The sequence below is a fragment of the Microtus ochrogaster genome, chromosome 5 (assembly GCF_000317375.1).
Source record: "Microtus ochrogaster isolate Prairie Vole_2 chromosome 5, MicOch1.0, whole genome shotgun sequence".
NCBI lineage: Eukaryota > Metazoa > Chordata > Mammalia > Rodentia > Cricetidae > Microtus > Microtus ochrogaster.
Window position 1 is genome coordinate 95,993,614 of NC_022012.1, and position 27,090 is coordinate 96,020,703.

The window sequence follows — 27,090 nt, forward strand, 5'->3', positions numbered from 1 at the left end:
CTCTCTCTCTCTCACACACACACACACACACACACACACAAACTAAGTGACAGTGCTATGCTCACTTTCCCCACGACTCTGCCCACAGCCCCACAGCCTTTCTTCAGGAGTTGTCTTTAGCAGAGCTGGTTGGCCAGTGTGATCGTTAAAAACCATTTTGCTAACCTAAGGCATTGGGACTGACTAGGCTCTTCATTGGTGCAGGACTTTTTTTAGTCCCCTTTTTTGGGAGCTTATTGCTTCATATGATGGGGGATGATAAAAATGAATGTGACAGAGTTCTTTGCCCTCAAGGGAAAAACCAAAGAGTTATAGAAAATGTGAATGATTCAAGTAGCAACCATGAGGAAATCTAGGGTAGGGGAAGACTGGAGGGATGGGCTGGGACAGGTGCCTGGGGTGTTCTTTGAGGCATGGGACACTCAAGAGACGGGGGCTCTGGTCATTTCAAGAATCCAGGTACTGAGCACCAGTTCAGACAGTGCAGGTTGGCCTGTTGACAGCCCCCTAGCGGCTGAGCAAAGGCGGCGCACACGCTGGTGGAGTGCTGTTCTTGCCCTGCAAGGCATCAGCGCTGCGCCACATGGTTACTGATAATGAGCTGAAAGCCATCAGTGGCCCTTTTTACTTCATTATTTTGACAGGTTAAAAAGTTTGTTCTTTGAGCACTCTGGGAGGGGGAGCCGTGTGAATGGCAGAGGAGGGTAGGCGGAAGGTGATGCAGGCTTAGGCAAATCTCAATACCACCCCCTGCCCCCGCCCTGGAGAGGACCAGGGAGTATGGAATGCCAGAACAGGTCCGCTACTTACACTCTCTTCCGCAAGGCTCCTGTAAGATGTTCTGCTTCCTGCAGGGTAGTTCTGTCACTCATCTAATGACTTATTCTTGTCAGAGGAATGAAAGACAATGTTCCTCCAAATGCCACAGTGTTTGCTTTATTTGAAACCTGAGGTTAAAAAACATTTCCAAATGGCACAGCAGACACTGTTAAAGGAGACTATTCAGTGATACCAAAGTTTCATCCCCTGTGGAGATCAAGTGCTGGTGTTTGATGTGCTTCTGAGTAACTCTTTGGCAGATAAGAATGAAATGGGTTCCCTGACCCATTATCTCATAAGGCCACACAAAATGAGGATTAATGAATTAAAGTGCATTCCAATCACCACGCCTTCCCACAGAGACTCAGTGGCACTGCAGTCACCAAAAGCAGGGCATCTAGATTAAACATACGTCAAAAGGGTCTAAAAACACCCCTTGATCAGAGAGTTCTCCTGAAATTTAAAAGGTGTTTGAGAGGGAAAAGGAAATTTTGAATTAACATTCTTGTTTCGTTGGAAGAAATTAAGTGAGATGAGGAAATTGTGCTAAGTTTCTACCAAGTAGTGTTCGTTCCTGTGAATGTGAGCAGCACTCAATGGTCTTCGTATTGCATCCCTGGTTCTGAGCACCAAAGATGGCTCCTCTCTGCCTCCTTTTCCAAAACCTCTGAGCCAAGAATGTTCTCTGAGTATAAAGGATTTCACAGGTAGAACCACGGAGTCTGAGTTTAAAAACAAAACTCCATGAATATCAAACTAGAGCTGCAAGATTTCTTTTTTGGCCAGGAGTGGCTTGATACTTGGCGGACAACCGAACCTGTTCAGAAATAACATCTTTATTTATATATGGCTCTTCGTTTCCACTTCCCAAACCGTATGGAGCTTTTCAGTTCCAGATTTCTGCTTGAGAATTCCTTTGCCTTCTTGGCCCAGGGCTAGCTAGAATCTAGGGTATGTAGTCAGCAATGCTCTCCGAGTCTACTGAGACACGGAAGGCCCCATCTCTGCCTCAGACACACTTCCCTGTGTCTGGGTAGCTGGTGAAGTCAAGTAGTGGCTTCAGTGTCACTGGTAAACAGGCAGCTGGCAACACTGCTAACATGGCTGTTATGATTCCTCATAACATAGCTGAGTCATTACAGGAGGAGCTGTCCTTAGAAAAAGAATGACCCAGGATCTCAAGGATGTTTCCTTATGACTTGTAGTATAATTAAGTCCAGCTGGGCCACCATCTTTCTCAGTGATTCTTCAATTGTCATTTGCATTTTTAAAAGTTACTCCAATGAACTACTTAAAATAATAAAGCTACGTATGAAAGGCACACGTACACGGGGCCAAATGTTCTCTAGTATAACCTAGTGCATGAAACTGTGAGCAGGAACATGAACAGTGAACTAATATATGACACAGTGCAAAGTCCATTCAGCACAAAACTAAATATACTATCAAAGACAGAGAGTTGGTAAGAGCCTACCGGAGTACTGGGCAGTCAGCACTGAAGCCTCTCACCTCAGTTATGAGCTGGCTTCACAAGAGCTGCGTGGGATTCCTGGTGACAGAGTTTCAGGATAAAGTCAGATGGAAGGCCCCCGGCCCCTCCCAGGCCCCTAACACAACTGTAACTCAGTGAATGGTCGCTCTTGATGCAGACGGTGACACTGGCAGAAAGCCATGAGCTTGGCCAGTGTCTTCAACATACCCTGGAAAAGCCAAGTAATAAAAACGAGATCCTAGTTGGTGCTGGATGCTGTTGGCCTAGTAAGCAAGCTGGCTGCAGTCTTCCCTTTGCAAGAGGAAGGTTCAAAGGTAAGATGATTTGGTCTTCAGCAATCTCAGGCCACACACAGACCTACAAGGGGCCCTGTCAGTCTTCAAAGACTCAGCTGCATACGCCGGATCACATGGCAAAAAGTGGGAGTAAAAAGGGGTCACAGAGAACAGAAAGTTCTCTAAGCTATCTGTCCTAGAAAAGGAAACAGTAGGCTGTCTGCAGTATCAGATATGAGCTGATGAGCAAGAGGGGTGGCGGGCAGATGGAGGCCCAAAGGAAGTTATGCCCTGCTCTTCTGCTACATTGCTTCTTCGTTACCAAAGACATTTTAGAAAGGTTCCAGGTATTGGAAGTGGTTCTTAACTGACTCTACTCATGAGTAAACAACAGTCTGCAAATGAGACAGAAGCTCTGGTGTTTACAAAGATGGGCTATGGGCTGACACATGAGCTCTGAGGCCAACCTGAGTTCACTGTATTTCTACTCCTGCCATCCATATGCAGAGCTGAAGCCTTCAGGAAGTGGCTGCTCTTTCCTAGACCTCTGGTTGGTTCTTGTGTGTGTGTGTGTGTATGTGTGTGTGTGTGCATGTGATGTGTGTGATTTAGAGTTGCTGAGTGGCCAGGCTGAGCAAAGGCCCTGAATAGACAAGGGCTCTGAAGGACAGCACAGTTCAGCACCCGCTCCCAAATTGCTGAGAATGAGAAAGCAGCCCCTTCTTATGGATAAATTAAGAGATAGGTGCATCTCCCATGTGATGGCCCTGTGGTCTCCTTCTCCTGGGACCACACAAGGATTCACAAAGGGAATCCTTTGCCTGAAAAATGCCACAGCAGACTGTTACCACCTATGATCCCAGGTGAGGTCAATGGTGTTTCTAGAGTACAAACATTTGGCAAAGTGTCCCTTTGGGTGAGAAGATAGCTGAGTCTCACATCTGGTCCTTAGGAGCCCTGGGAACTGACAGTGACAGCCTCACGTAACCAAGCACATTGTGAATCTTGGCAGAGTAGTTTCTAAGGTGCAGTTCAAGGCTCTGCCAGAGCTGCAGAGCTGGTGAGCTGGGGTACAGCTGATTGCATTTCCTTTGTTTCTAATTTTTAAAATTTTTGTGAGTGAGTGTGGGTATATCTGTTTAAAGAGATGGGTGAGGAGGAGTAGTGTTTCCTGTGGATGATAAAAAGCTTTAAAGTTCAGGTACTGATGCTATGGGAAATCGCTTCCATCGTAGATCACAGGCCGGTCAACAGTCAGATGGTAAAATACTTTTTTGGAGATAAATCTGAAGAAATAAAAAAAATGGAAAATGTAGGTGTTACTTTTAGTGAAGACTGAGGGAGGACTCATGTCACTGACTGGGCTTTGCTAGGTGTAGAACTAAAGTCTCCAGAGAAACAGCTTCTGGGAACTGGGCAACTCACGGACCATTTTAGTGTTCCTTGGCTCCCTATCCCCATCTTCTGCCTGTCTAGTCTAGTAAAGTTCTCTCCCCTCAGAAGGTCCAAGGACTGTCCATCATGGGCTTCCTAGGGCCTCAGTGAAGGGTGGGGCTGTAAGTCTCTGTCCTCACTAGCTACTCTGAGGTGCCATTGGTCAGGACTGCAGGGGAGGACGGACTAGGTGCCATAGGAGGTCATGGCAGAAGCCATAATATATGTTACACACACCGGACATTTGTGTCAGTTCTGATCTCCATGTACCATAGACAGAGATCATTTTCCAGAGCACTGCACTACCCTAGGTTTTCCAGGAGCCTGAGGCTGCATGCGGCCCTTGTCACACTCTTTCTGGACCCACAGCCAGGCTCAGTGAGGCACTGATACTTCTAGGATCATTACAGAAAAAGAAATGGTTAACTAGAGTTGCAGCAGGAAGAACAGAGCTTGGCTACATAGACACTGATCCTCTCCTAACCCTGCTCCCTACTGTTATTGCTGCTCACCTAGATGGGGACCATAGTCAGCTCCCTGGGAAGGCTGAGCACACTCCAAAGTCCTACAGATTTAGGCAGAGTTCTATTATTCAGGGCAACACAGGACAAGTGGGAAGGTCTCTTGCATGGTAGACAACCCTGTCCACAGGCCTGAGAACTCAGGACCTGAGGACCTGGGGTAGGGTATGGGAACACCTTTGCCTAGAGTATCCTAACAAGTTACTCTACTAAAAGCCAAACACTTGTGATGAAGGGAGACAGCCACAGCCAAGACAGGTCTATTTTAAGAAAGAACCCCAGTGAAGAGGCTCCTTGGAAACCAGAAGCCTTCTCTAGGGACAGAGGTCTCAATTTGTGCATGTGATAGATGCTGTCTGTCTGTTCTGCCTGTTCCCTTTTCTAGCCACCTGCTTACCATCCTTTTTATATTCTCATGATGATTACTCCTGAGATCAGACCCCCTAAAGCCTTTAGCTGACTCTCAGTACTGCCTGAAGTAAATGGAGAAGTCAAGATGGCAAAGACTGTTCCTGTGACATACAATATGGCTGTTGTGGAATATTAGTTTAAGACTTGAGTGGTTAGTATACGGTAAGACATGGTAAGTGTTGGTCCACCGGTGCAGCTTGAATAACCCATGTGCCTCACAGGCTCACATATGTGATCACTTGGTCTCTGGTTGGTGATACTGTGTAGGGAGGATGTAGCATTTTCAGGAGGAAAAGCTTTGCTGACAGAAGTATGCCACTGGGGGTGAGCTGTGAGGATTTGTAGCCTCCCCTACTTCCTGTTTGCCCTCGTTGCTTCCTGCATGTGAATAAAGATGTGACCTGTCAACTTCCTGTCCTGGCTGCCTGCTGCCATTATGGTCTCTCTGAAACTAAAAGTCAATTAAACTCCTTCTTCCTTTAGTTGCCTTTAATCATGGTGTTTTATCCCAGCAACAAAAAGCAACTGACAGACCTGCTTTATAAAACCTACCATGAGCAGTGAAGGCAGCGGAGGAGTCTAAATTATAGAATCACTAGCAAAAAACTTTGACAATGAAGTCTTGATTTTGAGTGTCTGCCTCAGTGCTAGAGAACAGGAGCAATGATGCATAGAGACAGGTGGACCCATGAGATGCCATGACCAACTTAGGTACCTACCTGGAAAAGGTGTTGTCAAAGATAAGCAAGTAGATACCAGGGGTTCGGACCTTCAGCTGGCCCCGGATACTCTCCTTGTGGGAATTGCATCGGGTGGTGGGAATGAGGACCTGGCAGGGAGAGCAATAAGGTGTCACAGAAGCTGAAGGCTGTGAGTCCTCTAGGCAAGCTGAATGAGGTCACAGCAGTAGACTCTACAGAATGTGGGATACAGCAAGAGCTCAGCTTTTAACTGTTCAAGGATCCAGCAAGGTTCTCATGTGTTGTTATGAGATACTGCCATCTGTTTTCTGAAAGGCCTAGGCTGGTCAAGAGCATATGAGAAGTCCCCTGGACAGGTACTAAAGATGGGGACCTAGAAATACGCTGTTTAGGCTCATGACTTTTCAGGGGACCATAGACAGAGAAAACAGCATTCTTCATCACTGACTGGAAGGGCAGAGGAACACCTAAATATTCTAGACATGGGCTTTTTCTGCCCCACTGTGTTCACTGTGGGAAAAGACAGTGGTGATCATTAAACACAGGAAGGGCTCCTTGTAAGTCTGAGACAAGGATGGCTGAACCAGGCCCCTAAGCTCCATCTGTCATGAAGATTGATGGGTAGATCAAGGAGCAAGGGCGAAGTCCACAGCTCAGAGACGCTTACGGAGCTAATGGCCTAGCACCTTAGGCATGCAGGACTCTGACAGCAGAGTATTTCAACTGCTGGTGCCAAACAGAGAAATTTGCTGAAAATAAACATCAAAGAGCCATTTGCCTACTCATAATCGATTTCTAGCAAGGTAAAGCAAAAAGGCCTCTGCTAGTTAACTACCTAGGACAATTAACTGCCTAAAATTCACTTTTTGTTGTAACCTCCTGTGTCTGAGAGTTCTTTTTTCTCCATTCTTTTCTCTCATGATTCAAATACAATCTGCATTTCTACCCTTCATTCCTCCTCTCTGCCTTACAAACATGGGAACTCAGCTACTGGGTGCGGGGATCCCTCTTTCTCATCCCACAGTGAATCAGCATCCTGCGAGCTTCTACCCAGCCCTTTTGTGGCTCTGAACTACTCAATTTGGGCTGCTCAGTGGAGTTGCTGAGGGTTGCCTGCACTGTATTCCTGATACCCTGATTTAGTGGTCTGGGATTTGGCCTAAGGATTTGGGTTTAAAGTCTCTCCCTGGGTTTCTAGTGTATAGCCACATGGTTGAGAACTGCAGTTCTTCACTGCCAACATTTTACACCTAGCATAGCCTGGATGTTATAAAACTCAACTGACCATGTCATACTGGGGCTGTCTTTGCTGTTGTCTTTGTAGGTGACATTTGGGACATTCAAACTGAATAACTGGAGATGGAGTCCATAACTCCCAAGGTATCCCACCCTGCTCTGCAGAGTTCTGTGAGAGTCCTATCTCTTGTGTGTCTCTGAGATTTACCTACAGATCTATCCCAAGGTCAAATGGAATACATGAGGCACAGAAATAACCTTCAGCCAAATGAAGATAGTTCTCCTGAACTTGTCTTCTGGGTCTTGTTTCCCCAAAGAAATCAAGTCTTGGATGCTTTGCCCACTCTGGGGAAGGTTTGCTCAGGCACCTGGAGCGTGTGATACGGACGCTGGTAGGGAACCTGGCCTACCTTGCACTGGTCGAGTGGTGTGTCTTCTGTCTCTTGGAAGACCACACTGAAGGAGATGCTCTTGGGGTCAGAAGAGAAGACCCAGCAGATAGTGAGGCCAGGCTCAGCTACAGTGATAGGGATCAGGCTGTAGGTACTGGACCTCACAAACAGCTCCCTGTTACCCTCCCCAAAGCTGATGATCTCCTCCACTGTGAGGGGTAATTTGATCCTAAAATAAAAATGCAAAGAGAAACCTGGTTCAGTGGATTGTCTGAGGCTTTGAGGTAACTGGATATTTGAGACTCTTTGTAGGTTAAGCATGGGTACCCCTGATTGACATGTTTATAAGACGCTCAGCTCAGACAAAAGCTTTGGTTTGAGTGCTCACCACACAGCTGGCTTAGTTCTTGACAGCGAGTCAGAGCTGTGAAAGACACAGGGGGTCCTTGCCCACATGGACCTGAAAGCCCGTGGAAACTATGGGGACAACTGACCTGCTCCGAGTCTCTTATGGATAGGATCTGAGTGCACATCTGTGAGGCTGGTCCAGCCTTTATGTTCTGCCGCCTCCTCTCAGCCTATTAGACCTCCCACAGCCTCTGTGCAGATTTGTGTGAGAAGGGGTGCAGGGGTTGAAAAGTCAAACCTGAGAGAACCTGTGTCAGATTTCACAACTGTCTTGTTTTATTTTCCAAATCTGTACAATTGAAATGACCATGTTTTCTTCACATGACCATTGTAGTAACACTGAAGATTGTGGAGCTGAGGGGAGGCCTCTGACCTCTTCCTACAGCCAATCATCCTTGGATCCACTTTGCAGGGGCACAGTGCTGTGACAGTCTGAGGTTGAGGCACAAATACTGCATGAGATGACATCAGAGGATGAGGCTGACTGTGCGGGAAGCCTTGCTTCCACTAATCCCAGGCGCCAACCAGCTGAGTAGATTTCTTCTTTCCTCAGTCACTCAAAGGCAGCAAGCTTAACCTGGGATTATGGTAACAGGACCTTCAAATGGAGCTGAATACCTTGACTTAGTTTCTTACCATGAAGCAAGGCCTTTCCTCAGCTTCTTTTTTTCTGGTTTTCAAGACAGGGTTTCTCTGTCTAGCCATGGATATCCTAGAACTTGCTCTGTAGACCAGGCTGGCCTCAAACTCACAGCGATTTGCCTGCCTCTGCCTCCCAAATACTAGAATTAAAGGTGTGTACTACCACTGCCCAGCTAAACAACAAGTTTTAAAGGATATAAATTATGCTTTAAAGATAGTACAAACTGAAGTCCCTAATGCAGTTAAAATAGACATCAGGGTTCAAATAGAGAGGCCTGAAACACATGGGAGGGGTAGAGCCAACCCGATCACACAGGGGGAAGGACAGGGCTCTGGGGAAAAGAGTCAGTGTCTGTATGCTCTGGCTGGTTCCCACTTACACAAGGGCCTGCTGGAGGATATACTCAAGGCATTAGTTGGTTCCTACTCCACACAGCCCTACTGGGGGACATATGTAAGTTTCTGGCTGGTTCCCACTTCTACAAGGGCCCTACTGAGAGACATAACACAAGGCACTGTTGGCTTTTCACATATAATTGCTTCTAATCCAGCTAACTGCAAAAGACTAAATTGTGGGTAAGAGTAATTCCTAACATGATTCTTCTACTTAGTTCAGAAAGGAGATCACCCCAGGCCACCCTGTAAATCAGGAGTTGGATATGAGGCAACGCAGAAAAACTACAGCCAGATGTTAGTAGGTGTGACAGGAGTTAATGTTACCTCTCCACAAACAAGTACAACACAAGCAGGTGGGGTTGGGATGTAGCTCAGTGGTAATGTACCTATTACGCATGAGACTCTGAGTTCAATTCTAAGCACTGCCTAAAACAACAAAATAAAACAATTCCTACAAATTGAACAAAGAGAAGAGTTTAACGAACTACCAACAGACTCCACCAAGTTCTGAGGCCAGCAACACCTGTAAAACCAACAACTAACGGACTAGCAGCCAAAAGACAGCCAAGACCAACAGCTAACAAAGCTATTCAGAGATGAACAGGAAACTTTGTGATTACTGCCCTGTGTGAGCAGCACGTGAATGAAGAGACACGATCATCTCCTCAGCTGGGTGAGGAGACTATGGGATTCTTCAATTGGCTTGGCCTGTGATATGCTCAGGGAATTAGCCCATGCCAATTGTCTAGTTCCCTGCTACAAGTCCTGCCCCCAGAAAACAGCTCGATGTTTTTTCCTTTCTTAGAACTCTTCCCCCTTTCTTTTACATTTTCTTACTTTTTGTTAACTTTTCTTAATAAAGCCTGCTTTTGCTTTACTTACTCCTATACGTGTCTGTGTCTTTAATCATTACCCATTTGGCTGGATGTCTGTCCTTTGGTTATGACCGACTGGTATCTGAGTCTTTGAATCACATACATCTAGGCTGAGAAAGGCCCTGTTGCCCTCAAAGATCTGCATTATTCCACTGGTGGTAAAACAGAGCACTGGGTGAGCCAGCTCCTGTTGTGATAGGACCAGTGTCCCTCCTCCATACTCCATTCTCCTGGGACTCTTCTCCACTGGCACAAGAGGCCCACTCATTAGCTTGACACTTACATCAGCTCTCCAGACTTCAGCAAGCAGATTTCAGCATCCTGCCCCACTGGCATGTCTTCAGTGTCTTCAGGAGTTAGTGAGTTTGATGTAGTGTCCCTGAAACATCATAAAGGTGAACAGGCCATTAGCTATCAGCACACAAAGTTATATAGCCTGAAGCCTATAATGGAGTCATGTAAGGGCTTCTGAGGATAGCAGAGGAAAGACAACAGGGCTGCAGGAGTGCCTGGAAGGAGTGTGAGTATAAACACCAATGAGTCACTCTCCCCTCCCACATCAGTAAATCCTTCTTTATGCTTAGGGGAGGCAGGCATGATACCAGCACCACTGCCTCTTTCCTCCTTAGCACTGGTCCTGTTGGTTCTGCAAAGCTGGTTCCAGCATCAGATACCCTGACGCGGCTCAGTCGGTACAAGAATAGGTCTAGGCAGAGATGGGACAGAGGGAATACTTACCTTTTCTTTCCTTCCTAATGTGCCACTAGGAGTACAGAAGGAGCTGCTTTGGAACTGGGGCTGTCCCAGTCTCCAAAGAGTGCTCTGTGGATAACCGATACACAGGGAGCAAGGGTTACATACATCTCTCTCTTAGAAAGTCATTTGGGCAGTTGTCTAGGTGTTTCTTCCTCATTAAAACATCCCCTTTCAGATGGAGGAGAGCGCTCTTAAGACTCAGTAAGCTAAAGACAGAAGTGCATAAAAGTTATAGAACTCAGTTTGCCTGGCATGGTGGTGCAGCCTTCAGCACTTGGGAGGCCAAGGCAAGTGGATCTCTAGGAGCTCCAGGCCAGTCTAGTCTACAGAGTACTCCAGGGCATCCAGGGCTAGCTACATGGATAAACCGCATCTCAGAGGAAGAAAAAAAGGAAGGAGGGGAGAAAGGTACAAGATTCACAAGCCCCATCCCCCTACTCCTCCACCCCCACCTTTAAAAACAGCAATTAATTGCTGAAGCGAGGAGACTCTCTTCAGGAAGCTAACTGAAGGCTGTACAGAAAACTCCAGAAATGCAGCTATTATGAGTTCTCACCTATTCTAGGGTGTGCTCTTTGGTGAGACAGTTCCCCCATTTTACCCACACACCTGTAAGTAACACTAATTAAATTCACTGGTTCATCCAGCTAGATTTGGATGGAAGTTTCTTTGGTTGTTAGTGTCTTATTTGGCGTGTTCTTGTATTTATCTGACCATGGAACATTATGAACACCTGCAAAATTACTGACCCTCAAAACACATGGGCAGATAAAAGTCCCTGGATGGGGACTTGAGTCCCAGCTGTTTCTCCAAAGCAGGATTCGTGCCAGAATTAAGATAATTTGACTGCAGCTCAGTGTGCTCCCATCCAGGACTCTATGCCCAGCCTGGCTAGTAGCTCTTAGGGGTCCCATAATCCAACCAACTTCAGCTGTCAATTATGCCCAAGAAGGCACATAGGCCCAAGAAAGAAAATAGTTGGCTCCCACGCGAAGGCCTTAGGAAGGTCTCCTGCCCAGGATGACCTCTTCCCCGGATGTTATAACTAGTCTCAAGAGTTCTGGAGGACTCTTGAAATATCCCATGGGTATCGTCAGTATGTCTCAAACTTTCCTCTCACCAAAGGCTCCTTTCTGCCTAGACACAAGGCACATTTACTACCGTTTCACAAGGTTTCAAAAGTCTTGCATCATTTTTGGGAAATTTGGTCTCTCCTAGGTAGTCATGTAAATTCATCAAGGGATAAAGCAAAATTGAGAAAGGCAGGAAACATAAGCAGGACCACTAGAGGGCACCCTATCTCCTTCTATAGCCAAGTCCTTTCTTTCCTATTGAAGCAGTTTTTTCAGAAGAGAAGTCCATGAAGTCAGTGTTCTCAAGTGACCTTGCTCCAGCAGTAGGGTCTTCCATTAGCTTCTCTGACTTCTTAGAGTGACATCCCACCGGTCCATTGATATGCTCTTCCCTCTAAGGCAGTGGCTCTCATGTTCCTAATGATGCAACCCTTTAATACAGTTCCTCATGTTGTGGTGACCCCAACAGTAAGATTATTTCATTGCTACTTCATAACTGTAATTTGCTACTGTTACAAACCTCAGTGTAAGTATCCGAGGTGCAGGATATCTGACATGTGACCCCCAAAGGGGTTGCAAACCACGGGTTGAGAAACATGGCTCTAAGGTGATGATCTCAGTGTTCCTAGGAATCTCATTGCACAGTTGAAGCTTAACAAATGTCTGCATTATGAGCCTCAGTGTAAGGGACTTTCCCATCCCAAATGCTATCAAAGGTGCATGTAATCAATACTTCAATTTACTAAAGAATAAAAATGGCTCAACGATTAGGAGTGTTTCCTATTTTTCCAAAGGACCCATGTTCAGTTTTCAGCACTCACGTTGGGTTAGCTGTAACTCCAGCTCCAGGAGGTCCAACACCCTGCCTTCTTTTGGCCTCTTTCGGCACGCGCACTCACATGCACATGCACACATAGATGTACCTAAATAATAAATAAATCTTTGAAGTTGGAGAGATGGTTCAGCTGTTAAGAGCACTTGCTGCTCTTCCAGAGGATTCAGGTTTGGATCCCAGTAGCCACATGGTAGTTTACAACTATATGTAACTTCATGGGATCTGACACTCTTTTCTGGCCTCCACAGGCACTGTATGCACATGGTACACATACATGCATGCAGGCAAAATATCTACACACATAAAAAAAATCTTATGAAAAAGGAATAAAGAGGTGCAGAAACAAGGCAGAGGTTAAGGGCCCTACCCCCAAAGTGATCAGAAGTTCATACCTCTCTGGGCAAGGAGTCACCTGGGTACTTCTGGTGGGGCCTCTAGCATTTCTTTGTCACAAGTCTAAATATTGTAACTCGCTTTTCATTTTATTATAGCTCTCTAGGCTACCGAGAACAGAAGCTCCACTTGAGGAATGCCTAGCAGCCGGTGATGTCCTGCTATGGTCTTCCTTGGAGGTCTCTCTCCATTTGTCACTTACTGCAGTAAGTCCCAGGCTCCAGCAGGGGACTGGGAGTCTTTAGTTCAGATTGCTCTGTCCAAACTTAACACTAATCAAAACCAAATAAACTAGGATTTCAGATCCAGATTTGCACTAGCTATCCTTCAAGGGTTCAGTCTCCACACAGGCTGCTGACAGTCCATGTGGCATAGGACACATCTACCATAGACACTGACTTCCTTTCTGTAACAATGAAACTAAAAACACTTCTAAGAGCTGGTTCTGAAGACTTAGTTCTATGGTCTAATCACAACACACAAACCTTCAGGACCACCCTCGTGACCGGAAACAAGTGCCAACAAACCAGCCATTCCTGGCTTACTTGTAAATGATGGTGGCTATTCCCTCAGGGATATTCAACCATGAATTTGTCCTCCATAGCTCTGCCACTCACAAGTGCCCTGTGCTAACCTCTTCTCCCACAAACAGTAGGAAATGTGAAAAATCTTGGGTCCTAAAAGTGATATCCCAATAGTTCTGGCTTGAGAATGCCAGGTTGCTAGAAAAGGTTAGCACAAAATGACTTCTGAAGTAAGACTGCAGCAAAAACTGCCTACAATTTCCCTTAAGTTCTTTTCTCAATTCTATTTTAGATATTCAAGTATTCCAGAGGAGTGCAAGGCAAAGGCAATTGGGCATTCATTCTTGAGAAGTTTAGATCTTTGATTCAAAGGAATTTAAGGACCTTAAGACAATTACACTACAGATATAAATAGTAAAAGGTTTTTTTTTTTTGTAAAGTGCTCCCAAATGAACTAGTTCCTTGAATTTAGTTGAAAATCTTTTGTTTTACACAGAACTTTTCTTTGCAGTGCTATGACAAAAGAACCACACATCCCCAATACACACATCCAATCTCCCTACATTCACCCATGCATGTTCCTATAGATGTTTACGCACAATCACAAAGGGTTGAGATGGGACTCTGTTCTCACTGGGGAAAACAAATGACTTCTGAGAAGAATATAGCAAAGCTGGACAAATCTCAGGTCATTCTAACAATGCCCTGTAAGTGCAAATCTCGGTCTTTTGCGAGAACAAGAAGTGCTCTTTAACTGCTGAGGCATCTTTCCAGCCCCCAAAGTGTTCTTTCAGGGGAGGTGCTTCAACTATCTCCCTCTGGGTATTTGGAGCAGCCTAGGCATCTATTCACACGGTTCACTGCATTAATAAGGAAGTGAGGAAAACCCATTAGTTGTACGTGGAAGCCTCTGGCATACCTGTCTTAGAGCAAAATTGATGATTAGCTTCTAGATTCTGGTCCTACTCCCAGTAGAAATTCGTAATACTAGCTCATGGGAACTAATAGCCAGACCACATTAAGATCATGTCTACTACATGATCTTGCCCAGGAGGGCAAGTCCAGGCAGGTTCTAGACAAGACAAGTCAGATAGATGGGCACTACCTGCAAGGGGCCTGTGGGGGCTGAGTGCAGGGCTGTATCTGGCCCTCCAGCACAGCCAGACAGCTAAAAGCGGCCTGGACCACTGGTCAGGGGATGACCAGAAACTCGAGCTTCTAGCTCTGAATTCACCAGTTATTTTGGCTCTGGTTTCTATGTTCTCATTTATAAACTGAGTCCCTAGGGTTGCTGTGAGACATCTGCGGTACATGTTGGACATTTGCACAGAGCCTAGTCCATAGCATGGACTTTGTGTTGGCCTAGACCCAAAATGTTTCAAAGATATGAGTGACCAGTAAACAAGGCAATTTTAATGCACAAAGTCCACCACCGTCAGTGGACAAAAATCAAATCTACTTACTGCCCCTCTTTAGGAAATGGACACCTATCAGCTTTAACAGCAGGATAAGTGCCAAGCCAAGAAAAAAGGAGCACGAAGCATCTGAATCGTGCTTCATCTTTGACTCTCAAATTAAGTGGGCGGGCTTGTCAAAACTGTCATGAGGATTCTGCCTGTAGGATAGAGAGGGGGGCAGGTCACTCACTAGCTGAAGGCTTTTAAGTATTTGACGGAAACACAGATCACACATCACAGAGAAGCAGAGGAAGACCTTGAACGAGCACACTTCACTCTGGAACAAAGCTACTGGGGTTTCCCTATTGGTGAGTCATTTGCTTTTGTTGGTTGTCTCAGATTCCTACCTTCAGCATGACTTGTATAGAGGGTGCAAGCTACTGAATCCGGCTACACACGAAGCCCTAGAATTACAGACTTTCACTTATTTCTCAGTGAAGGTCTACAGCTTTAATGAGATTCTCAAAGAGGTTTGTGATTACAAAAGTTTGGAAGCCAGGTGTGGCAGCAATCCCAGCACTTGGGAGGTAGAAGCAGGAAGATCAAGGCTGCCATCTATTTGTTGTAACCATAAGAGCTCATACTTTTTTTTTTTGCATGTTTTTCTTGTATTTGTCCTGTTTTCAGTGATATACTGAAATTTCAAAAATAATTAAAGTGCTTCTTAAATATTTGAGTTAATTTTATGCTTCAGATATAATTATGGTTTATTATAAGGCTTTTACATTATGTCCAAAGTTTTATTACTTTTTCATTTTCATAAATCAACATTTGATTATAGATGAAATATTCTTAACTTTTTATATAAGGGGCAGTGATTTTGTGTGTGCGCATGCATACTTGTGTATTTATCGGTCCATGTGCAAATGTAAGCAAATGTCTTTCCTCAGGACCTGTTCACCTTTTTGTTGGGACAAAGTCTCTCATTGGCCTGGACCTCACCTCATAGGCTAGTAACATTGTTGTGGCCAGTGAGCTCCAGGAATACATCTCTAGTATATATATAGGAGTAATATACCTCCTAGTGCTGGGGTTACAAGTATAGACCAGCATGCCCACTTTTTTTTTTTTAATGTGAGTTTTAGGGAATTAATTCAGGTTCTCATGGTTGTAAAGCAAGCACTCTACTGACAGCCGTCTATCTCCCCAGTCCAATGATCTTCATTCAATACTCAGTTTGTATGGTCAAGTTCCTATCTGCCAGCATAACACTGAATACGAATCTGTACATTTTCTGAAGAGTCATGCTAGGGTTGGATCCAGAAAAAAATAGGACAACAAAATGGCAAATATAAGTCAGAGAACAACAGAGAACTAGATGACACTCTTAGGAAAGCAATGCTGTTAATTTTTCATATTTTAAATGATGAAAAGTAAATTGTCCCTATGTGAACCAATAACATATGCAACAGTATCGGACCTTATGTTAGCACCTCAGAAAGCTGTGGGACAGGAGGCCCAACTTCAGCCCATCAAGACTGGATATCTTGGATATCTAGCCTCGAGGTCTAGGCTTGGGGCTATGAGTGGCTTTACTGAGGTGAGAAAAAGCATTATGCCTCTAGGGAAGGTAGGGGCTGTAGAACCATCAGAGTGGACATTGTTTCCTCCTAGGACTCAACTTCAGGGCAAGAAATGTTCATGTGGATTAAAAAGGGAGGATGTCGTCAACTTTCACATGCCCTCTTCTGGACTAGGGGATAGTCTGCCTTGGTAAATCTTACAGAGGTTCTACCCAAACACTTGCTCATCTTAAGGCATCTTCTAGAACCTACACTAGGGGGATATGCATCCAGGACACTGGCAAGGTTAGCCTGGCTCCTGCAGTCAGGCTACGGGTTACATTACCCTATATCCTACCTGTCCTTGGTAAAGTGAGAGAACAGGGCAGAACAAGGTCAGAGGCATGGCAGTCAAGGAGGATGAAGTCTTGGGTAAGAAAGGCAGGCATGTGGTCATTGCTGCAAACCTATTCAGCAGCCACCCTACTTCATGCACCACTCCAGTTCTCCAGGATCTGAGGCTCCAGCACAGATGCTATAGACTGACAGAGATGATAAATGGGAAAGTTTGGTCTGGAGAGTCAGGACCACACCTCAATTCCCCGGTCAGTCAAAGTTCTGGGCACCTACGGGTTTTCTCTCCCTCGTTTCCTCATCAATTGCCCTTTACACTATACAGCTCAAGATGAGTAAACAGGAAGAACTCCCCAGTCAGGCATAGTTCTTGTCATTCTCCAAACTCCTGAGGATATCAATAAGGAAGCCTCCTAGAAGGATTTGATTTGGCTTTCATGATTTCTAACACCAAGTGTGCCTATATTAGTTAGGGTTTCTGTTGCCATGATAAAACATCATGACCAAAAGCAACTTGGGGAGAACATGTCCTGATATCAGTACATCAGGGCAGGAATTGAGAGCAGGAACCTAGAGGCAGAAACTGAAGCAGAGACCATGGAAGAGTGCTGCTTACTGGCTTGTTCCTTCCTAGCTTGCCTGTCCTGTTTTCTTATAGCACAGAGAACCACCAGCCTAGGGGTGTCCCCACTCGCAATGGGCTGGACCCTCACACCTCAATCACTCATTAAGAAAATCCATTACAGCCAGGCAGTGGTGGTGCACGCCTTTAATCCCAGCACTTGGGAGGCAGAGGCAGGTGGATCTCAGTGAGTTCAAGACCAGCGTGGTCTGAAAAGCAAGTTTTAGGACAGACAAGACGGTTATACAAAGAAACCCAGAGGTTTAAAACAATGAAAATGCACCACAGACCTCCCACAGGCCAATCTTCTCATTTTCTCAAGCGAGAGTCCTTCACAGATCTATCTTGTGTCAAACTGACATAAAACTGATCAGCACAGGGCAGAGAGTGCTAGGCACCTGCTATGAGACCGAAGCAGACGGAGGCAGGCCTCCCTGATAGACAGCAGTCCGGAGAGACAGATAGCTCAGCAGCTAAGAGTACCAGACAGTCTCCAGAGGATCTGGGCTTGGTGCTCTGCTCACAACCGTCTGTGACTCCAGTCCCAGGCACTCTAATGTCTTCTGGCCTTGGCGAGCACTACACACACACAGAGCTTACAGGCAGACTTGTAGGCAAAACATTGATGCACATGAAATACATAAACACAGAAAACACAAAACAAAATAAAACAAAAAAACCAAAGGGCTACTATGTCCACTTGATTGTATGGTATCTTTTTTTTTTCTTAAACAATTGAGCATAGTGTTTTATGGGACATGCATGGGAGGAGTCTGAGATTTTTTAGGGTTAATGAAGATTCCCTCATTCTGGGCGAGCAGTTTCCCCTGGGAAATGGCCACCTTCAACACACTGCTGTTACCGAGCATAACGAGTGGGTTAAAGATGACAATTTGTTTCCTAAATGCAGTCAGTAATTAATAAGGACAGTGGGAAGAAAGAGTGTCAGTCACTTGGACAGAACCAAACATAACTCTTGGGTTTTGACTCACAGATTCTGCCACCACAGACACCATGGACGACGAACACGATATAGATCCCTGGCTCTTCAACATTTCCAGTGATGACAGCGAGGAGCATGAGCGTTTCCTAAAGTTCAAGGGGGTCTTTCTGCCCTGCATGTACCTGACAGTGTTTGTCTTTGGACTGGTAGGGAACTCCCTGGTTCTGGTTATATACATTTTCTATCAGAAACTGAGGAGTCTGACAGATGTGTTCCTGGTGAACTTGCCCGTGGCTGACCTGGTATTTGTCTGTACTCTGCCCTTTTGGGCCTATGCAGGCACCTATGAGTGGGTCTTTGGCACGGTCATGTGCAAAACTCTTCATGGCATGTACACAGTGAACTTCTACGTGTCCATGCTCACTCTCACCTGCATCACGGTGGATCGTTTCATCGTAGTGGTCCAGGCTACCAAAGTCTTTAACCAGCAGGCTAAGTGGAAGATCTGGGGCCAGATCACTTGCTTGCTCACTTGGGTGGTCTCCCTGCTGGTCTCTCTGCCACAGATCATCTATGCCAGAGTTGAACGTTTGGACATACACGTCTGTCAGTATCACAGTGAGGCCATTTCCACTGTGGTTCTTACCACACAGATGATCCTGGGGTTCCTCTTACCATTACTCACTATGATTGTGTGCTACTCAAGCATCATCAAGACCTTGCTTCACGCTCGAGGTTTCCAGAAGCACAAATCTCTAAAAATCATCTTTGTTGTAGTGGCTGTGTTCCTGCTGACTCAGACCCCCTTCAACCTTGCCATTTTAATCAGGAGCACAAGCAGGGAGTACTATAACATGATTAGCTTTCAGTATGCCATCATAGTGACAGAGGCTATAGCATACCTTCGGGCCTGCCTTAACCCTGTGCTCTATGCCTTTGTTGGCTTAAAGTTCCGGAAGAACCTCTGGAAACTTGCGAAGGACATTGGCTGCTTCCCTTCCTTGGGAGTCTCAAGTCAGTGGAAGTCTTCTGAGGACAGTTCCAAGACTTGTTCTGCCTCCCACAATGCAGAGACCACCAGCATGTTTCAGTTGTAGTAGGCCTGGCCAGACTTGGAGAAGCTAGCATCAGAATTCTTAGGAGCATGGCTATGTCCATTGGATGCAACAAGAAAGGATTTGCTTACAGCATGTGGACTCTTGTGGAGATGTCACTGAAAACTGTGGTGGTATACAAAGCTTCTCAGATGTAAACATACCCTGTTCTTAATATCTATACCTCAATGCTCAGAGGAGAATGTCTTGAGATTTGTAAGTACTTTCTCTTTTCCATCCCCAAGAATGCTAACTCTAGAGATCTCAGGTTTCCTTTTACCCAGTCTTGGGCAAAAAGTTGAAGAGGAGCTGCATCAACAAAGCTGTTGATGGCAGGTAACATGCAGGGCTCCTGGGTTCGCAAGATTCTTCTATGGGCAAGTGGTGGAGAGCTGAGAACCCTCCCACACAAGTGCTGGTCTATGTGGCTCGGACCCATCACCAGGCACCGAATAGGGATGAACCAAGCTGATTCACCCAGGGGTCTGACTTTTGTATTTACTGGTGGATGCTCATATTTTCTCAGATTAGTCTTTGAAAGTGCAGCATGAGAGACTGAAAATGGGCCAGAATAAACAGCTGGATTTCAGTGGTCCACATAATACTAGAAAAATGTGTAAAAAGGAGCCTACGACTATAACAACTCTAAGCAAATTACAGGGACTCTGGTGGCTTTGCTCATCTTAAAGAAAAAACAAAAACAAAAAAATTGAACTTTCCAATGCCTGCCACACAAATATATCAAATATTATGAGTTTCATAGCTAAGAAATAAAACCTTTTACAAGTTTTCAAACTGCTTTCATCTTCTACATTATACTTTAATTTGGTATACCTGGGACACAAAACAAATTAAACTCTCACAAATTGCACAAAAACAACCCAGTTAACTTCTAGGCTTAGAATAAAGGAAATAAGTTAAAATTATTTGGGGGCAGTGGTCTATGAAGGAAATAGACTATACCAATGGGAACAATCTTGCTTTCACAGTGGCTTCCTGCTCCTGCCCAAGATGTGGGGTGCATTTGTTCAACTCTGTAATACTGCTCCAGGATGAGGTAATTTTACATGCCAGGCTGGACTGACAGTCAGGTGAACAGCCCTGTAGGTGCTTTCTGGGTGTTTGTACCACTAAATCATCACCTAAATATGGACATCTACTTAAAAAGGCTGACCAGAATGCATGGGAGGTTAGCTAACCCTGGGCTCATGGGCTGGAGAGAGCAGGCTGCCTTTCTGCCCTTTACCAGGTGAGACCGGGAGCAAATCAATCTCAGCCTCTGTTAACATGCTTGCACTCACACTATAGCTCCCTCCCTTTTCTCCTTCCCTCCTTCGTTACTATATTGCTGTGTAGACCAGCCTGCCTCTGACTCTCAAGTGCCGGGTTAAAGACACAGTCCAGGATACCTGCCCTGAACAAATCTCTTAACCTCTGGCCATTTCTTTTTAACGAGACAGCACAAGTCTCTCCGTTGATATGAGGAGGACTTGAGATAACACATTTGAAACAGCTGGCACAATAGACTGGGGAAGAATCTCAGTTGGTAGATGCTGGCCCAGTGTGAATGGAGTCCTGGGTTTGGACCTAGCACCACATTCAAATTGGGCATGGTGAAACACACCTACAATCCCAGTGCTTGGGAGGTCAAGGAAGGAGTATCTAAAGTTTAAGGTTATTCTCATCTAGAGAAAGTTTGAAATCAACTTAGGCTACATGAGACCCAGTCAAAACCAAATCAAATCAAATCACCCCACAGTGCAATCTATTTGTAGGTGAAAGGTCCCCAAATTAGCAGCAGTCATTTCTTAGAAGATCTAGTAGCGGCTCCTTATGCCATCCATACGGGTGGGTGTAGTCACATAGGCTGTTGTGTACGTTCTCCTGGACATGCAGGGCATGCCACATAAATCCTGGCTCATCAAAATGTGACCACACCTTGGAGTACCCATATGGTCTTTTGAACCGTTTTATCAAACACACACATAAGGACTATAGTACACTTCCTTGCTATGTAAAGTGACATGCAAGATCAGGTGCTTAAACAACTAGCCTGCTCTATGCAGGGTGATAAGGCTAACTTTAAGTGATTCTTCTTTATTTGCAACACTGCTGATGGACGGGGCCCAAGTCCCTGATTTCCCTGATATTCCAGCTCAGGAGATATAGGCTCTAAATGGGAAGCAAGTTGACTCAGGTGAAAGGGCCCTGTAGCTACCTACACAGGTATTCTGGAGAGAGGCAGGATTGGGTACTTAGCACTCAGAGATAGTGCCACGCTAGGTTAATCCCAGAAAGCATCTTCAAGGCACGGCTCATCATCTCACAGTGCCAGGTGACAAAGCTCCCTGGGCCTTCCCTGACCAACTGTCTGCCCAAATGAGATGGAAGAACCTGCTGGATCATGCCCTCTTCTAGGTTCCCCACAGAAAAGTTTATACTTGGACCTTTCTTCTCATGCCTCCCAAGCCACTATTTGCCCCATTTTCTGGGCATCTACCTATTCCACTTGGGGCATGTTTCTATCTCTTTCTGTATCTATACCATCATTAGCAATAAATACACACACACACACACACACACACACACACACACACACACGACCCCAGCATGTGTTAGTTAAAGAGAGCTTGTGTCTGACCTGCACTATGACCCAGGAGGGCTGTTGCTGCAGGCTCCCTTAGAGGTGTTAGAAGTCTCAAGCTCTCGGTGATCTCTTTTTCTCACCTCTGGCTCCCATTCTTGCTCAATAGCAGCAGATCCTATCAAAGGCCAGGGCGCTACAGTGGAGTTGGGGGAAGAGCTGGATGAACATGGACCCAGTTTGAATCCAGACTGTCCTAGATAGGCTTCAGAGCCTCAGAGCTAAGGCTGTGTGCTCCCCTCCCACCGCATTCCTCATTTCTGAGGATCATGGACGAGCTTATGGGCTCTGGCTTCAGTTAGACATATGAAGGCCATGGCTATGTCTCCAGAGGCCATCTGGTCACCCGGGAATTCTTGGTGTCTTGGATGAGGAGATGGTGCCACAAGAAAGCAGAAGTGGGAACACAGAACCCAGCTCTCGGTTACTCCGGCTTCCATAGAGCCTTCAAAGTAGCACCTAGGCCAGGTGCTCAGTTAGTGCTGTCTTACAGGCAGCTTGGTATTGCCGTCTCCCTTTCTCAGAGGAGAAGTGAGTGAGGACTGGTCCTTGTTAGCAGCTTCTCTTCCCCCAAACACTGGCCACAGAGCTTTCAGGCAGGTGTGATACCACAGAGAACCTGCCTGCCCTGGAATCCTCTGCAGTCAGACGTCTTTGGTTAATACAGGCATAAGGTGGCTTTTGAACTTTAACCATGATCACCATATCCTGTCCTTGTTTCGTTTCTGTGACAGCAGGCATCAGATCTCTTGGTTGGTGACCACACTTCCTCCACTAAACACTCTGACCACAAAGCCCTGGTTCTGAAGCGATTGCTGGCAAGCAGACTCTGAGGGTAGGTTTCAGATCATTTCGTGTAATCTGGGTACCTGAAGGAGGCTTTTTTGTTTTTTTTTTAAAAGAAAAAAAAAGATGAGGCTACAAGTTGAAGATACTGAGAAACACGTGAACACAGAAGATACGTACATCCCAGGCTGACATCAAAACTCAGCATCAACCTATCTCCTCAGGAGGTTTCTAGCCCAGGCACTATCTCCAATTGCCTTTCTTGAGGAGGGGTAGAGTCTAGGCTCTCCCAAACAGCTAAAGGAGCTCATTTAGAGGCTGCACTGCATGGCCACAGGGCATGGAGCTGAAGCTCTTCACCCTGAACAGCCTGTATATCTCGTACAGAGAGAGGAGGCCAGACTGTGGAGACTTTGGCTGTATGTGAGCTGGGCAGAGGCCACGGGAGCCAACTACCTATCACCTCAGTTCTGAGAACAACTGGAAATCTGGGTAGTGGTGTACAGGACACAGAGGGAGAAAGGTTGTGAAGGGCATCTATCTGCTACAGGTGAGGGCTGTGTTCCTGCTAATTATCACCAATCAAGATAAGACAGGAATGGGGGAAAGGCAGCTGCCAACAGGAGATCCTGTTAGGTTTCCCTGTGAGAGTGAAGCTGGATCTGGAGGCTTTTCCTTGTTCTGCCATTTCCAGGAAGGGTCAAAGCTTAATTCCTCTTTCATTACTTTGTTCCTCAGATTGAGTAGCTTTCCCTCTAACTTTCCTGTGAGGGTCCTGGTGCAAGTGTAGGCCTTCTTTCCCATACTTGATCAGAAAAGCTACCATACATGCTAACACACACTCTATAGTGTAGAAAAGTGGCTCTTCATTCACACAGGTGAGATACAAGGACCACAGGTTCCCATCAGTCAATCCCAGATCTGTGTTGGTGGCTGCAGGCCAACATACTGGCAGTTTTCTTTCTCTGGCTGGAACAGTTCCTGATTTCCCAAGACCAAAAACTACACATACTGGTCAGCAGTCTAGAAGCTTTTTGTTTCTGTTCCTACCAGGAAAGAGGAAGGTGAAAGATGAGGGAGGAAGCTTTATGCAGGTTACAGGTGTTTGTGCCAAGACGCTTTCAAATCCATGGCATCCTTCTGGGTTCCTAGCTCCTGGTCTACTCACCCTTCTGGCCATGCAGCTTTCCAAGTACCAAGGACAGAATATAGTTTATTGCTAAAGGAAGAAAAGACATTTTGGGGACCACTGGGTCATGGGGGTCAGGGTGAACATTGATGATTACTGACCAGTACGTCAGAGAAATGTTTAAGGAAGGAGAGAATTGGTCGAGAGTCACAGGAGCAATCTTAGGTCTGACAATGAGAGGGGTTTGTCCATGAGCTGAAGTCAGTGACTTTAGTAAGAGAACACACCAGTGTAGAGATACACTTAAGCCTAAAATCTAGGCTAACAGCCTCATGAAGATTTGAGTTCACCCCTCCCATGAGGCAGAAATTAACACAATAAAGATAACAGTTAATTCCTGGTTCTGTTTTAGATTCTGAGCAGGAGACAGAGATCTCACTGTGAGTCAGCACAAGCTTACAGAAATCCTTCACCAGAAGAAAAGGTGACCAAGCAATTTTGAGACTGTATTTGCTACTTTTCTCATTGCTATTACAAAATATCTGACAGGAACAACTTAAGAAAGGATTTATTTTGACTCAGAGAGTATTACTCCATCATAGCAGGGAAGGCATGGCAGAGCAACTCCATTTAGACTTATTTATATGACATTGGGCTTGGAAGCAGAGAACTCATGCTGGAACTAGGGGTAGGTAAAACTTTCACAGGCTGGTCCTCAGTAATTTCTCTGACTTATACTTCCATCAGTCAGGCTATACCTTCTAAATGATCCATAGCCTTCAAAATAGTGCCACAAGTCTAGGATCAAACATTCCAAACAAATTTGCCAGGGACATAGGATTCAAAACATAACATTTAGTCCTTGACTCCTTTGGGTCAAGATGTCTCATTGCCATCTCACAATACAAAATCTACTTAGTTCAGCTTCAAAGTTTAAAGTCCCTTTTAAGAACTAAAGGGTATGTTCAATTGTGAGACCCTGTAAAATCAAAATTTAAATTATATACTTCATATAAACATTCTCATTCTAAAAAGGCAGTATCAGGGTAGAACAAAGAAAGACATGACAACAGTGAAAACATTAAATCCAAGTTTCATGTCCGGCATGAGGAACACATTCGATATTAGCCCTACCTTTACGGGCCTTCTTGCCAGTTACACATACAGGGTCTCTTTTGGACTGGTTCCACTAGGTGCCTGTAGCTTTCCTTGGTAAATGTCCTACATTCCTGGTATCTCCAATATATTGGGGTCTCCACTGTAATTTAGGCTTTACCCTCAAATTTTTATGCATATCCCACTAATGGACTACCAGAGAATCTGACCCTACTACATATTGCTTGGCCTTCCGGGCTGTTCTCTAGAATCTTGGTACAAACCTCCATGACCTGCAACTCTTACATCTGCAATGCCTACAAAGACTGTAGATAATGTCAAATTCTGCCAAGTATTATCTTATCCAAGGTAAGTATTCTTGGATCACAGCTGAAGTAATGGAGTGTCTGTGTAGCTAAACCTGGAAAAATACTTTCTAGGTGATTATTTCAGAGAAGACCACTCCTGTGGCTCTATCTTTTCAGACATTCTCTTTTTAAAGGAAAGTAAAATGCATTTAGATTTTCATATCCTGAAGCCTTTAATGAGAGGGCTCTTTTCCTTAGAGTCCCTTTCCCCTTACTGTACCAACACAAAGCAGCTATAAATGGTATTAATCTTGAACAGTTTTAACTACTTTGTCCACAGTTACTGTGGTCTCTTGCTGTGGCAGCCTGAGCTGACTGATACAGTTGCCTAAGCCAAAGATTGGCTTTAGTGAAGATGTTGAATCAGGGCACCTCACACACACACAGTTCCCAGGAACTTTCTGATACAGTACCTTCCTGAATGTTTCCTAAGCACTGTCACTTTTTAAGAGCCACCATTCTGAGGCATCTTCCCTTGGTAGAGACAGTTGATCCTGACTCCTGACTCTAGCATCTTATTTTCCTGGTCTTTTGATGAGGAAGCACAAAGGACAGGTACTTGATGAGTAGTTAGGAAATGGAGGTAACATCTACTCACTGTTCAGCCATATTTGGGTCCAATGAATCAGTTTCAGTGGGTGTTTCAGGCAAGGAGGAGCCAGATTCTTGAATCTGGCACAATTCCTCATCAGTGATGATGTCAAACACAGCATCGTCTGGGGGTCTGCAGACTGAGTTTGCTCCTGGGTGGTGGAGGCAAAGCAGGAGAGAAAAAGACAAACATACCATTAGGCCTAAGACTAGGGATAACATAGGGAAGTGAAGGGTGCTGCTATGGAGAACAAGATGAATACACTCTAAATGGTCTCTTAACTGACGCTATTCTATCTAGGTATGAGAGAGGGACTACTGGGACATTCCGGGAAAACAGAGGGACTATAGAAGATTTTGAATATATAGCCTCAAGACCTCTTTCAAAGGCAGAGTAGAAGTTTCAAGGACTACCACTTTCTCTAGAATCCTTATTTAGAAGGAAAAAAATCTACCAAAACTATATCAGATGAGAAACTAACAAAGAAAATCTACTGATCCAGTGAGGCCTGTTCCATTAAACACAGTCAGAAATAATCCAAAACAGGAGATTACTTGACTCATACCCCCTCTTCTGGTCCACTGTTGGGCAGAACAGAACCTTTCTTTGTTCAGAAAACTGCAGGAGGCATTGAGTCTTGTGTTTGATCTTGACCACTCAACTGGCAGGTAACTGTGCCAGTCACCTACCCATAAACATGTTTCATATTTAATATAAGGGTAGGTCTGAGACAGAAAAAAAAAAGAGCAGACAGAAAATGAGAGAAATCAAAACAAGCAACCTCAGCACAAAACACTGTTATCACTTTGTGTGCTGAACACCTACCACTGAGATAGAGCAAGGGAATCTGGCTACTTAGTAAGAACAGTTTAGCTATCCTCGGCTTTAGAGGTAATGTTTTCCTCTCAAGTTTCTGTAACATAGAACTAGAAGAACAAACTGATAAAAAGGACCCAGTTACACTCCTAAATCTGTTTTCTGAGGCTGATAAAGAGATGGGCAAGAGATACACAAAAGAATGTTTACCAGAGTAAATGGAAGCCATATCACGTTCATGGATTAAAATGGACAACACTTTATTAAGATGTCAAATCTCAGACAGGTAGTGGTGGTGCACACCTTTAATCCCAGCACTTGGGAAGCAGAGGCAAGTGGATCTATGTGAGTTTGAGGCCAGCCTGGTCTACAGAGTGAGTGTCAGGATAGGCTCCAAAGCTAAACAGAAAAACCCAGTCTCGAAAAACAAAATAACAAAAACCAACCAACCAACCAAAAGGAAAAAAGATATTAAATCTCTCCAAACTGCTCTCCAAGTCCAATG

The 27,090-nt window shown here is 45.1% G+C and overlaps 2 protein-coding genes across 4 annotated transcripts in view; one reads left to right on the forward strand and one right to left on the reverse strand.

The window, feature by feature from the left end:
- Nucleotides 1-917: 917 nt before the first annotated feature.
- The window catches only part of Fyco1 (FYVE and coiled-coil domain containing 1), a 64,815-nt gene continuing 38,642 nt past the window's right edge, over nt 918-27,090 (reverse strand). For all 3 annotated transcript variants that reach the window (XM_013346599.1, XM_013346598.1, XM_005348170.2), the window contains 5 exons: nt 25,776-25,920; nt 9,886-9,981; nt 7,300-7,510; nt 5,672-5,781; nt 918-3,872 (listed from right to left, as the gene is read on the reverse strand). In XM_013346599.1, the coding sequence (XP_013202053.1) occupies nt 3,797-3,872; nt 5,672-5,781; nt 7,300-7,510; nt 9,886-9,981; nt 25,776-25,920 (638 nt within the window). In that variant the 3' untranslated portion in view covers nt 918-3,796. The remainder of the gene's footprint in view (nt 3,873-5,671; nt 5,782-7,299; nt 7,511-9,885; nt 9,982-25,775; nt 25,921-27,090) is intronic.
- Nucleotides 14,796-19,216, forward strand: Cxcr6 (C-X-C motif chemokine receptor 6). Its single transcript, XM_005348169.3, has 2 exons — nt 14,796-14,948; nt 18,113-19,216. Exon 2 carries the CDS (start codon nt 18,133-18,135, stop codon nt 19,156-19,158), a length of 1,026 nt encoding a protein of 341 aa, XP_005348226.1. The 5' UTR covers nt 14,796-14,948; nt 18,113-18,132; the 3' UTR covers nt 19,159-19,216.

What these genes read in the sequence shown, in the direction of transcription:
- Cxcr6 (XM_005348169.3), top strand. Translation starts at nt 18,133, where the DNA reads ATGGACGACGAACACGATATAGATCCCTGGCTCTTCAACATTTCCAGT.